The 14,597-nt window shown below is 26.8% G+C and overlaps 2 protein-coding genes across 2 annotated transcripts; one reads left to right on the top strand and one right to left on the bottom strand.

Annotated features, from left to right (window-relative positions):
- Window positions 1-18: 18 nt before the first annotated feature.
- Window positions 19-3,005, top strand: LOC112594267 (RNA-binding protein 26). Its single transcript, XM_025338962.1, has one exon. It carries the CDS (start codon window positions 431-433, stop codon window positions 2,792-2,794), a length of 2,364 nt encoding a protein of 787 aa, XP_025194747.1. The 5' UTR covers window positions 19-430; the 3' UTR covers window positions 2,795-3,005.
- A 2,883-nt stretch (window positions 3,006-5,888) lies between these two features.
- Window positions 5,889-13,063, bottom strand: LOC112594261 (striatin-3). The gene is made up of 14 exons (XM_025338956.1): window positions 12,369-13,063; window positions 10,783-10,886; window positions 9,158-9,340; window positions 8,904-9,099; window positions 8,622-8,843; window positions 8,443-8,545; window positions 7,669-7,826; window positions 7,432-7,607; window positions 7,191-7,360; window positions 6,949-7,119; window positions 6,726-6,856; window positions 6,433-6,634; window positions 6,191-6,360; window positions 5,889-6,118 (listed from the first exon to the last, which is right to left on the bottom strand). Exons 1-13 carry the CDS (start codon window positions 12,621-12,623, stop codon window positions 6,191-6,193), a joined length of 2,241 nt encoding a protein of 746 aa, XP_025194741.1. The 5' UTR covers window positions 12,624-13,063; the 3' UTR covers window positions 5,889-6,118.
- Between the last annotated feature and the right edge of the window lie 1,534 nt (window positions 13,064-14,597).

Here is a 14,597-nt window from a genome sequence, read left to right as displayed (position 1 = left end):
CATATTACATTTTATAATTTTTTTTGTTCAGTTAATCATCAAAAAATGAATTTTAAGATCAAAATATTACCATAAGTGTTATTTTTCGAAATCAGTGTATCCAACAAATAGATATTTGGAATTATGGGTCAGTGTAGACCACTTACGTTGACATAAATGTCCGTGTCAATGAAATAGTTAATTATTAATTTGCTAAAAGCTTCAACTACCTTCTTAACAACACTGAAGTGCACAATATATACTATATTAATATATTTTAGTATATTACATACTACATAGTACGTACACATTGTAAATCGAACATTTGAATACTTAAACCGTTCTTGCTATAGAGTAAAGTTATTAATTGTTGGTATTTTTTTAAAAATTAATCGATTCATCGCGTTTCTAACAATTATTGATACTGGTGTTTACCATCAGTACGTAAAAGATGCAAATCAAGGATCCAGAACGTTTCAAAACCTGGCTGACAGCCGTCCTGGGACCAATATGTGAAGCTGATCCCGCAGCATTGGCCAAATATATATTTGCATTATTAAAACGTGATCGACCGATAAATGAACTGCAGAAGTTTCTTCAGTCACAACTAGAAGAGTTCTTGAATAACGACACTGAAGGTTTTACTGTTTTACTTGTAGAAACGTTACGAAACGAGTCATACTTGATCGATGACCAGGTCGAGATCAAATGTGAAATTGCGGTTACTTCATCTGGTGAAAAATCTGATACTGGTGAGAAGCTAACTGGTGATAAACCAATTACTAAGGATGATGAAAAACCTAGGTCTAGGTCTAGGTCACGTTCTCTTGTGCTACCTAGATCGCCGAGAACTAAAGATGTCAAATTTACTAGATCAAAACGTTATCGTCGGGATGATCACACCAGTGATGAAGATGAAGAAAGGGAATCATATCGTAAGTATCGTTATCATGGTCGGTCATGGTCACCAAGACGATCAAAATCACCAAAATTTAAACGGAGGTTTAGGTCTCCAAAAAACCGGTCTCGATCTCAATCTGGATCACCTATTAAAAAACCAAAAGAAGATATATTTGCTGAATTCAAAAAATCTGAAGGTATTGAAAAGAAGACATTGGGGCGATGTGTTGATTTCGATGAAAAAGGATACTGTATGAAAGGTGATTTATGTGTTTATGATCATGGAAAAGATCCAGTAGTGTTGGCTACAGGTAATGGTGTCTTAAGTTTCCAGAATGCGGGAGCATCTTTTACAAACCCATTAACTCCTGCGTTTCCAGTACCTATTGTTCAAAATGTACCAGTTCCAGTACCGGTACAATCTTATCCACCAGCCCAAAATCAGCGAATGTACTACCCAAGTACAGAAGGATCTTATTGGGTCCGAGGCAGTGGAGAACAGAAATTTTCAAAACAAAAACGTGAGTTAGTCAGTGTACCTACTGGTGAAGTTCAAAATCGTTTTAAAAGAAAAAACTTTAAAAAAGAAGAAAATAATTCCAACAACAATAAAAAGCCCAAATTTGATTATAGACGTTTAGGTCCTAAAGTATCCTCAAATGAAGTTCAATTGAAAAATGTTCCAGAAAATTTAAATAATATAAGTAGTTTGAATAATAGTTTTATGAAGTTTGGAAAAATCACCAACATTCAAACAAGTAGTGAAAATAAAGAAGCCACTATTACATTTTCTGCTTCTCAAGAAGCTCAAAAAGCATATCAAAATATAGAAACTGTTTTTGGTACTTTACCAATTACAGCTAATTGGTTTTCTGATAATACAGTAGAAGTAAAACCAGTAGAAGACAAAATTACTCCACCACCTCAAAAACCTAAAACTCTGTCGCTAGATAATAGAATTACTGGTCAAACGCGTTTAACAAATGAAAAAGAAGCTGAAGTCATCAAATCATCATTGCTTAAAAAACAAGAAGAAGCTAAAAAACTAGCTCAAGACTTTTCTGCTGCCATCACCAAACGAAAACAAGAACTGTTGGACAAACAGTTGGAACAATTAAATAAATTAATAGAAACTGCGCCTAATGTTAAAGGCGAACAAAAACAAGTTTTAATGGCTACTATTTTTCAACTAAAATCTAATATTGAAAATATTCAAGCAGACCTGGCCTCTGCAGTAAAAAGACCTATTGTATCTCAAACTAATGTCAAGATTATAAATAACCCAACTCCAAAAACACCTTCTAAAGAGGATAAAATATTAGAAGCCAAACAAGAAGCATTGAAGAACTTGCTATTAACTGACTTAGATTTATTCATTAAACAACAACAAGGACATAGTGATGAAAAAGAAATATTAGATTTGAAAAAAAATGTTATTATTTTGAGAAATAAATTGAAAGGTCTTGGAATTACACCAGTGTCTGGAGTGGCTAAAACTGCATATCAAATGAAAGAAAAACTAGCTATTGCTAACAAATTGTTAGAAGCTAAAAACAAAGTACGTGAAACAAAAACTACCAGTATCTCAGTTGATCATCGACCAACTCAATTATTAGTGTCTGGGTATGAAGTAGATGATGAAGATCAAGTTGTAACACACTTTTTACAATTTGGTAATATTATTGAATATATATCTGATACAATCATCCCTGCATTGGTCATAAAATATGAAACAAGAAAAGATGCAGAAACTGCACAGATTAAGGGTAAGCTCTTCCAAGATAGAAGGTTATCAGTTACATGGTATAATTCGCAACATGACTTTGTTGATACTTCCAATATAAAAGCAGGACCATGCATGGGCGCCCGGTTAGAAGACAATTCAACTGCCAAACACTTCGATGACAAGGAATAATTATTTATGTGTTTTGTTAAAATTGTGTGATCTATATACCTTAATTATGTATAAAATAAATACAATTATAATGGTAAAAATCAATATTTTAATTATGTATCCTTTTGTTAGAGATATTTTTCCTTTGTGTATCTAATGTATTTAGATTTCATAAATACCCATTAAGGGAATCTTTGCACTTAAAATAAATTGTGCATTTTATTCTTGTACTTAGGTATTAAGTAAAATGAGATAAAACAAAACTTTATTTATGTCATTAGATTTTACATTTTATTGTTTAACTTATCTTGTAAGATTAATAATATTGTTAGTTATTTTAACACCATGAATAAAAGATGAATTAAGTTTCCACAATTTTAAGAAATTTTATTTTATTTTATCTTATGTTATAAGTATACGATATTAGAAAAATATTCATTTTTAATAAGTATGATAATTTTTCTGTTGATAGTTAATATATTGTACGCTTAAATTAGAGAATAATCGCAAACATTTTAAATTTCTACATATGAGACTGAATTTTATTTCTTTAGTCATTTTTAATTGTTAAAATTTTAAATTTTTCAATGATTAAATAAATGTATTTAAATAACATATGAATGTTTAAATATTTATTATCTTTAAATTTGATGAGTCATTAATTAAAAAATGAAATTATAAATTAAAATGTATTATGTACTTTGCAATAACAATAGAATATAGTAATCATTCTATTGAGCAAAACATAACGTATCCTCCTAGACAAAATACAATTACACTTGAAATGTTATATCGAATTTGAAACTATTAATCATTAATTTTGAATTTTTGCTCTTTACTTAGGGATTAGCATAGGCGTGCGCACAGGTAAGGCTGATTGGGCTTTAGCCACACCCGAACTTTTTTTATACGTGGCTACCTAAGTAATAAAGCATTATAGTCGTAGAAAATTGATAAAGTAAATCAAAATCATAGATATTTACATGATTAAAGATATACTGGTTGCCCAAAAGCATAATTTTTATTTTGTGACCTTGACAGGGGGGAAAATGGGTAGTCAGATTGAATTTAACCATATCTGACTATATGCACACGACTATGGGGATTAGCTATATGTTTTAATTAATATATTGAATTACACAAAACCTTTTGATTTATGTCCAGAAAAGTATAAGACATTGTAAGATTGATTTATATATTCATCGAACTATAACCTAATAAGTAAAAAAATTTAATAATAATGTTAAAATAATATATGCCAGCAGTAGGTAATAGTACAATACTAATTCAATGTGATACATAAACATCTAATGATATAAATATAAATTAATTGAATTAGTTAATTTTTTTAATAGGATACAATGTTTTGTTTTAAATAAAATCATTTTTTTTTTAAATCACTATATGTGTTATTTATGAAACATGGAATTTCTCAAAACTAAATAATTTGATTGTGGTTTAGTATAGAAACAAAAGAAAATTTTAGTTAATAACTAATAATTAAAATCAATTTATTTAAACTATTAAACCTTAAATTCATTTATATTTTTAACTGAAAAAAAGAAATATTTGGATTTTTTTCTACAAAGGAATTATGATGGGGATATGCCACTTTCAATGTGGTAAACTTCTGTTAAATTTTAGAAAAAATAAAATTTGGAACATTAATACAACATTTATGATAATAATTATATATTTTTACAACAGTATATAATATTATACAACAAGTTATAGTATAGGTACATAATGTTTTTTCTTTTATATATATATATAAAAGATATATATAATATATATTATTCTACTTTTTTTTTATAGTAGTGTCATTGATCATACACTTTTCTACAGTAATCACATAAGATCAACACACTTGGGTAGTATAATAATGCTATCTCTTATGATATTATATTTGATAAATAATTTAAATAATAATGTGTCTGTTTCATTTTGCATATATTTATTGCACTGAGAAAAATATAAAATATTTTATTTGTAAAAACAAAAATGGCAGAACATTTCCCAGTACAATAAATGTATACAATATTGATGAGTAAATTTATTTTTAGTTTTGGTGTAAAATAAGATAGAAATAAAGTCCATCTCCACATTGAAAGTATCTCACATGAATATATAACATTTATATCAATCACTTTGAAACATATTTATTAAGTTTGAAACAGACACATATATATTATTATTATACTTGATTTAGATAATATACATAAATATTGTGGTGTATATATTTATTTTTTAATGATATTGTCAGACTAGACTTAAACATAAATTATTCTACGATTTTAATTTCAATTTAAGAGTGTCAGAACTACTTAATTACTCTTTTTTTGGATCTTAAATAATTTGGATCTTTACATATTATAAATATTACATTTTTTATTATTATTATTATTATTTATATAATAATTAAATATATTATGATAATTTATTGTTGTAAGTTAAATGCGAAATATTTCAATTTTAGAAATCAAGGTCCCTTTTGTGTTTTAAAAAGTTTATGTTGAATTTAATATGGGAAAACAATAGAAAAATGACTAGTCAACACTGATATAATTGTAGTATTAAAATAAAATGATAAAAGCAATTTTTCGTCAAGGTTTAATAATAGTAAATAAATAAAATATATAAAGAATACACGGTTTGACTCACACATAAGAGCCTGATTTGATCACCAAATTAGGGTGTTACTAATTTTGAGATTCGATTAATACAATTTAATTGCATTTCTTTTAAAGAGTATAACATCTAGAGTCAATTTAATATGTGTATAATGACAAATATTCATTTTCAAAACATACATACGCAGTATAATGAAAAAATTAGTATAAACTAATCCTTAAGTATTTTCAAATTAATGATGTTCAATGACTATGAAGTTTTAGAAAAATTTGATTAACAGTGTAAACCATTTTGTAACAAAATAAGGATGGAATATGGTCATTATAATAACTAAACTGAAAAAAAAATTAGCTTACTAAATGTTTTTAACAACATCACTATAAATGTACATTTAACAAAATCAATGAAATTAAAAATAGAAATAATAAAAAGAAAGGGATTAAAAAATATATATATATATAATTATTGATTATTAATAATGGGAGTTCAATCATATAAAATATGATAATACATAGAAATCTTAAAAACTATAATTTTACTAAAAATTAAAATCACAGAAACTTAATAAGTTATGCACAATAATTTACTTTTTAAATGTTTAGTTTTAGAAAAAAAAAAATGAATATAATAAAACAATTTCAAAGAAAAAGTAATAATTCAACTTAATAAATCATGATTACTGCAAATACTACAATGATGGATTTGATCAAAGGACTGTCAAAACAAAAGACACTAAGATAAAATTAACTAAGTGTCTTACTAATTTATATTATACATTTACTGTACCTATACAAATACTTTGACTAGGCTGTCAGCTCCAGCACTGGCAATATAAGCTTCAGATGGATGAAATGCGACATCTAATATAGATTCATCTAACTTTTTTCGATGTGCTGTGATTTCTTGTACACAAGTTTTACTTTCTAAATTCCATATTCTAATGGATGAGTCATGACCTAAAATAATTATATATTTTTATGATTAGTTCTATTTATTATGTAATATATTTTAAAAATCACAAGTCTTACTTCCAGATAATAAATATAAGCCATTAGGATCAACAGCTAAACTAGTTACAGCATCTAAGTGGGCTACCATAGAATGAACCATTTTTCCAGTATTGTTGTCAAAGAAACGAATATGATGGTCATCATGTGCTGTAATAGTTAAAGGTAAAGTTGGATGACATTTAACCCGATGAATTAGCTGAGTTGCCATTTCAGTTGGATCCTATAACAAAAATCATACAATTTATAATTTAATATAAAAGTAATTACAAATAATAATAATAATAATAATAATAACACTAATAAATACTAACCTTTGAGCATTCTAATCGAGTTACAGGACTCTTAGTTTCAATATCATAAATAACACAATGAGATGAATTATAAGATGCAACAAATTGACCTTCAACATCCCTGACATAATCAACTGAAGTAGGAATTTCATCTGCTTAACAAATGAAGATAGTTAATATATTATGTTAATAATATATAGGCAACAAAAATTATGTTCATAATTGAGTTTAAAATTTTCTTAACCTTGATCAGAAACATAAGACGACAAACATGGTGTTTTAAGATTAGTTGGTGACCAGAGCTTAACTGAACCATCAGCTGAACATGACAATAATTCTGAACGATTATGATGAACTGAAATTCCCCATACAGCATCTTCGTGACCTTCTAAGTTATTGATCAGAATGTTTTTATCTAAACACAAAATATATAGATAAATATAACTGTAACTTGTAACAGTTAAACTGTCTTTCATGTTGAATTACCATAAGAATCATAGGGATCTATATTAGCTGATGGCATTGACCATACTTTAATAACATTATCCAAACCACCACTATAAACGTGTTCACCATTTTTACTGATTGCCAAACAAAAGACTGGCCCAGTATGGCTTCTAAATGTATATAATGGCTCTACATCTAACGATGCTGATCTATAAAGTATATGTTATAATTTAAATATTAATCAATCAAAGATACAATACTATGCAAACAATGTTAATACTTTTTTGGAGCAATCGTTTTTTGCAAATTCCAAAGCTTCATAGTATGATCTTCACTGGCAGTTATTAAAATAGATTCAGTTGGATGAAAAGCCAAAGCACGAACACCATCAAAATGACTGCGTAAAGTGTACTTAGCATTCCAAGTTTTTCTCGACGCAGTTTTCATATCAATAATCTTGAAAAAAAAAAAATTTAATAACAAATAATGTAAAAAATGAATGAATGTTTCATCTTACATCTGCATTAGTCTCGGATTCATTATTTACAGTGAGTTGTGCCAATTCTCCTAACCCTAAAGCTAAATCTATATTTCCATCAACCATTTCAACTGGTTCATTTTTTATCCAATTAGCATTGTTTGAATTCTTGTTAAACACATCTCTATTTGAAACTTCTAAAAAAAAAAAAAAACTGATAAAGCCAGGATTTTAAAATGTTTACGTATCTTCATTGAGTAGGTATGTAGTTAGACAATCAATTAAATTAATTTACAAAAATTTTTTTTAACTACATTAAAGTATTTAGATGTTGGGAATAATTAATTTCTATAGCATACAATGAAATATGTAATTAACTGTGAGAATAAAATGCTAGCTTATTTAAATTAGAAGCATTTACAAATCATTATTTTGTTTAAAAATAATTTTAAGTTGTATCTTAAAATTTTGAAACACATGCCCTCACAGTACAATTAAGCTGCTGTGCATCTACTAAGTATACGGAAGCTCAACTACTAGTAGTAGCTTTTAATTCCTTATCAATTATTTTATTTTGTATATTTAATTGAATTAATAATAATTTTTAAATTTTTAAAGATATACACAACAAAGCATACATTAATTTGTGTTGATTATTTTTGCATATTTTTATCATATTTAAAGAATTAAAGGAGAATTTTAGATTTTTAGAACTAATAGCATTTAATTTCTAATTTTTAAATCCTAAAATTTGAACTTTGCTGATACATGGCATTGATATAACATAATACAATATATATAACAATTACATACTCCAGTCATTTTGTTCATTCTCTTTGTTACTTATGTCTTCTGTTAATAACTGTAGCTCATTCACAACTTCATCAGCCTCTGCATCTACATCATCAGGACCAAACTAAAATGAATAATAATAATAATAATAATAATAATAACAATAAATTTAAAAACGATAAGTTTTATAGGTATCATACTTTACAAATAGATGTCATATCAATAACATCATCTGCCATCCCCATTTCATCATCATCTTCATCATCATCGTCATCATCATCATCAACACCATCATCATCCATATCTACATCACCAGAATCACTTGTGCTACGCATTTCAGATAAAAACTCAAAATTTGCCATAACAGCTGATTCAACATCTAATAATTTCTTTTGGTTTTGTTGTTGTTGTTGCTGCTGTGTCTAAGAATATTGATTTCAAAAATAAGTTAGTGAATTATTGAAAATTTTTAGAATACTTACTCGCTTGGTAGGAGAACACTGGCCTTGATTGTCACTAAAACGTTTATTATAGTTGTTACCATTAATCTGATTATTATCGCTTTGCCCTTGTTCTATACCACTCAAATTGTTATTATTATTCAAACCTAAAAGGTTACGAACACGTGATGACCGAACATCAATTATTGTATCCGTATACCCTATTTCATGTAGATATCTGGAAATATATGAGATAATATTAATACTGATATCATAAATATAGTATGTAAACTTACTCTCTAAGTAGCTGTCTGCCTTGTTTCCAACTGACATTTGAGACTGATGATAATGGAGCTTCACTATCTGCATTAACTTCTGGTATGGAAGTATACTCATCTTGTACACTTGAAGAAGCAGAAGGTAATTGCATTTCAGATTGTGGAATTTCTGTGCCATATTTTAATTTATGATATTTTGCTCTAAAAATTGAACATGTATATTTGTTTATTTTAAGATTAAAGTAAATAAAATATGAATACAATTAATAAATTATATTAATATTTTAATATGATAAAGAAATAGTATAAATTAAATAAGAATATTTTAAAATTTTTTATAAAGGTTCCTAACATTTTTTATACATTTTTGTTTATAATTTAAGCTGAGGCGCCGAATTCTTAAAATTTCTTGAGGTATGATGATACATTTTATTTTTATAAAATACATTTGTCAAGTATATTAAATTATAAAATTTTTTTTCCTAACATACTTTTAATTATAAAGCAAGCAAGTCAATATTAACATGTAATTAGTTGTATAACTAATAAAAATAATAATAAATTTAACACTTTTTTTTTAGGAATTTCATGAGGAAATAAACGTGAATTTCATGTTTGTCCCGACTTTGGTAATTAGTAAGTGGTATATGAATTTACTATGAAGTACATTTTGATTTAAGCACATAAAATCAGTGGTGAATTCAAGTATCAAGTGCCCAAGAGTAAAATTTCGAGACTTATATATCTCAATCCCTCCCCCACCATTTGATGGCATTATACTTCTATCTATAACTAATCTTTATTTAATTCATGTAATATTGAAATAAATAATATGTTTAAAATAATTCTAATTTAAATTAAACTATCTAGAAAGCTTTTAATAGGAAGTAAATTAAAAGATTTTTCTAAAGTTACTTTTAGAGTAATTTAAAAATATAATAATTAAGTAGTCACATTTTTATTTTTTAGACAGTTTTAATTTCAACAAAATTGAATACTTATTGAAACAAAAATTAACAATTCTAGTTAATGTGTAGAATTTAAAAAAATATATTTATCCTAGAATTGAAAATGCACTGTTATGCATATACTATTAATTATACCATAAGTGTTAACTAATAAGTTAAAAGTTAACAATATAACATATGATAAAGAAATACGATAATAATGATTTATAATATAATATTAATAATATTTTTGATATTGTATCAAAAACTAATTCAAATTTAACTAATACCATATTAAATTACATTTAGTGATATTAAGATCTAATAAAATATCAAACCTAACAACAGTCTTTATATAGATCATTCTATATGGGTTTACAATAATTTATCATTGAATTCAAATTTAATATAACCATTTAAGTAACCAATTCGCGGAAAAAGTAGATACATACAAAAATCAATAAGTTGTCTCATCAAAAAATATTTACATAACTACCAAAAACCATTATATTTTGACCATTAAGTATATTATTAATTTTAACTATTCTTAAAATTTGGAGCTCAGGTCATACTATCCAGCCCCCTCTTTACTTTATAGTTTTTAAAAATATAGTCAGCTTAATTATTTTTTTATAAAAAAAAAAAAAACACTTGTTACAGACTGTAATAGTTTTATTAAAAATATGTTAGTAATACCTTTCAGCTCGCAGTGCATGTTCTAACATTTGAATTCGACGAATTAAATCATTTTTCAAATTATCTTGACCTTTTCTCTCACCCTGAAGAAATGCAATTCTTGCCTAATAAAACAAATAAATTAAAAAATTAGAAATATATAAAAAAAGTTATAGTAAATATTATTCAAAGTTTTAATAAATCAATAATATTTTATAGAAACATAATTTTTCAGCTTAGAACACAATCAAGTTATTAAAGATTTTAAAATAGTTTAATTGTAACTAGCTTTTTTGTAATGAAATAAAATGTCTAATTTTTATTATAAATAAACTATATTATTTCTAATACAATTTTTCTTATATTGTAATTTAATTTATGGACCTTACATTTTTTACTAATGAACCGGCCTCAAGGATACAAATGTTATTTAAGATAAAGGCCACTTGTAAATTACTTTATGCATGAAAAAATATTTCTGGTTTTATTATTTGTACATAGGTAAAGGATGTTTATGACAGCTACTATAGTGCCCTATCTCAGTTTATAATTTGTAATTTTAGTTATATAGGCAAGGTTGGTCTAAGGTTTATACATATAAACATTTATTTAAATCACATCAAGTATTGCTAAAATAAAAAAATTTAAAAAATATAGAATAAGTAGTTACAGTATTTTAAAAGAATATTTAAAATTAATATTCTTAAATAAATAAGGTACCTTGTCTTTTCAAGATTAAATATTGTAATAAACTATTGAGACATAACAATTCAATATTTAAATTGATAAGATAAATATTAGCTTGTTTTATATAAGTTAATTTTCTTTGACTAAACTACCAAGATAGCTAACACAAGTTATTTATCGTGGACATTATAATTAGATATACCTTGGTGTATCATAATTTAAACCACAGTAATACATTAGACATTATTGGTACCAAGTGATAAAAATTAACTACATTTTTATTTTTTGAATTCCATTAATTGAAATCAAAATATTAATTCATACTGATAAATTTTTTTAAAAGAAGGTTTGTTTCAAATATTCAATTTACAACCAATAATGATATTAAGATCTAATAAATCTAGGCAATTAAAAAAAAAAAAAAAATGCTTGATTATTTGATATATTTATAGATGCCATACTTAGGTAAATTAAAGAATAAAATATAAAAGTCTATCATTAATGCATAAACAACAAACTTTGATTAGGTATATTTCTAATTATAAAAAACCTACTTATCCATTAAATACCAACTAGATACAAGTCATAAGAAAAAGTATCAACTAAGAAGACAATTTAAAGTGAATATAAAACCATAGATCAGTATTTTAGTTTAAATAAATCTAATACTAAGAGTTAGAGTAGGTAGATACTAGATATATTACAAAAATCAGAAAAACTATAGAATATGATATTAGAACAATAGCCAGGAACATAGTACAATCTACCTCATTAAAACTAATACGCAAAATTAGACGGTCTGCATAGGTAATCGACAGTTCACATAACAATCAAGATCGAAATTTCAAGACGTTCAAAAGCGAGGAAGTTGAAACCTGAAAAGCTGTAACAAGTCCTAATCCCGAACAACGAGTTCTCACCTGCAACTCAGCCCTGTCGATCTCCCAGTGGGATCGCTCCAGCTCGAAGTTAGACCACTCGTGTTGTATGAAGTGCAACACGCCGGGCATCGTGTACTTCACCTTGTTGTTGACACCACCACCATCGCCGTTGTCGCCCTTCTGCCCGAAACCGCCGCCTGGCTGCTGTTGCTGTTGGCCCGGCTTCCCGCCGGCGTACGACCCGTCTTCCAAATTCATTGCCGGTAAACTAAACGGCGTTAGTGGACCCCTCATCTAAACGCCATCGCACTGCTGAACGCGCGCGCACACACACACATACACACACACACGCCCCGACAACAATAACAACGATACTGCCACACGCAACTATAACATTGATATTATAATATTCAATATATTATTATACATGTATAGTAATATGGACAAACGAAGCTGATAATCCTGCAGATCTCGGAAACGTCAATCGATCAGAATTTGCGGTCTATTATTTTCAGAACATTTGATTTGTTTACGAATTTAAAAAAAGACTATTTCTTTATTATGTAATGTGTTATTAATTTAATTGTGAAGATGCACTATATGGTTAATACCATTCCCGGTTAAAACTTGCCAACGATCGCGCGCGCAAGTAACGGGTAAACGAAATCGGTCGGACTGGACAAGACGGGAATTTGCCTCTGTGTAGCGTTCAAACATGACAAAATAGTATATAATAATAATAATAATAATAATAATAATAATAATGAAAAAAGTCGTAGACCGTAGTTGCCATTTGTCACATCTGCAGTGAACATACAGACCAATGCTGCCAACGGAGGGTGTGCGGCGACCCCAGTCATTGGTTCTCAACGTTTTCCCGCGACGACACTTCACTGCACTGCACTTATCAAAAATTACAACTCGCAAGTTATATTCGTAAATAAAATAAACCGTGCAGATTACGATTCTGATCTATATCGAGAATATTTGTGATGATGCATTCATTATTTTGAGTTGGTTATGTTGAAATAAAGTCAATTGACTTCCGGTATCGAAATTGTTGCAATTGTTTACCGATATGGTATAATGTTAAATATAGTATATTAGTTTATAAGCAGTTTTAATAGTTTTACTCTTGTCAATTTGTTCTGGCCAATAATCGGTGAAAAACGACACACAAAAAATAATTAAATTTCAAGGTTAATGGTCTATTTCCGTTCCCCTAAATGGACATTTATAATCAAAAGCCGATTAGAGAAAAAAACAAAATAAAAATATATACAAATCAACAAATAATATTTATAAAATATTTAGGTAGGAAAAGAAGCATACTAAATATTTTAACAATTATAGCACATATCAGAGAATAGGGATCGCCAAATATCCCGCAAACATAAAAATAATTATTTAAATTATTTTTTTTACGATGAATAAAATGATGTTTTTATTTATTTTAATTAATTTTTTTGATTTTACCTTTACTTTCTTTTGGATAAACATTTAGTATGTACATTACATTTTCATGGTCCCCGAAAAATTCTAAACTGAATTCCTTAATTATCGAATCCTTAAAAAGTGGCCCTCTAAAAATATTAATTCGGTTTCTCCATGCTCTAGTATATAATTCTATACAAGATTTCTAAATAATTTAACTAATTTAAAAAATATAACGCATATTACAAAACACATATTCTGCAATATTTATTACTGAAGCTTTTTCTGCGTCATTTTTATCGTAAATTCTACGAAGTTTTTTTTAGCAAAAAAAAAAAAAATGTATGTACTAATTTAATTAAATAACACGATGACGAGTGATGACCAACGAAAGTGAGTAGGTATAGAATTTGAAATAGGATTTTGAAAATCAAGTAATTATTAGATGGTCATCGTAGTGAAATAAATAATGAAATAAAAAAAATGGGATTTTTAAAATATTTAGGATTTTGAGTTATTTAAGTGAGCTATACGTAATCCTACCAAATATCTATAAATAGATAAAATAAAAAATATTTAATCATAGAAATAAATGATTAATGACTATTCATTGTAGAGGGGTTATATTGATTTATTTAATAATTATATTGATATTGGTAATTATTGAATTTTAACTTATTTAATTTATTAAATACAAACTGAAAAACTGAAAGGTATTCATCTAAAAAAATAAATCAACAACTAAACTTAGTTCAATAATTTTTTTATATAATTTTGAATTGCCGACTATTTTATAAAATTATAAAATTATTTCAAATAAACCACAACGCCATA

Source organism: Melanaphis sacchari, unplaced genomic scaffold, assembly GCF_002803265.2.
Source record: "Melanaphis sacchari strain LSU unplaced genomic scaffold, SCAv2.0 Contig225_pilon_pilon, whole genome shotgun sequence".
Lineage (NCBI taxonomy): Eukaryota > Metazoa > Arthropoda > Insecta > Hemiptera > Aphididae > Melanaphis > Melanaphis sacchari.
The sequence above is the reverse complement of the archived record's forward strand: the minus strand, read 5'-3'. Positions and strand labels throughout refer to the sequence as shown.

What these genes read in the sequence shown, in the direction of transcription:
- LOC112594267 (XM_025338962.1), top strand. Translation starts at nt 431, where the DNA reads ATGCAAATCAAGGATCCAGAACGTTTCAAAACCTGGCTGACAGCCGTC.
- LOC112594261 (XM_025338956.1), bottom strand. Translation starts at nt 12,623, where the DNA reads ATGAGGGGTCCACTAACGCCGTTTAGTTTACCGGCAATGAATTTGGAA. An exon ending in GGCAGACAGCTACTTAGAGA is followed by an intron (nt 9,100 to 9,157) that starts GTAAGTTTACAT and finishes ATATATTTCCAG; the next exon opens with ATATCTACATGAAATAGGGT. An exon ending in AGATCCCTATGATTCTTATG is followed by an intron (nt 7,120 to 7,190) that starts GTAATTCAACAT and finishes TTTTGTGTTTAG; the next exon opens with ATAAAAACATTCTGATCAAT.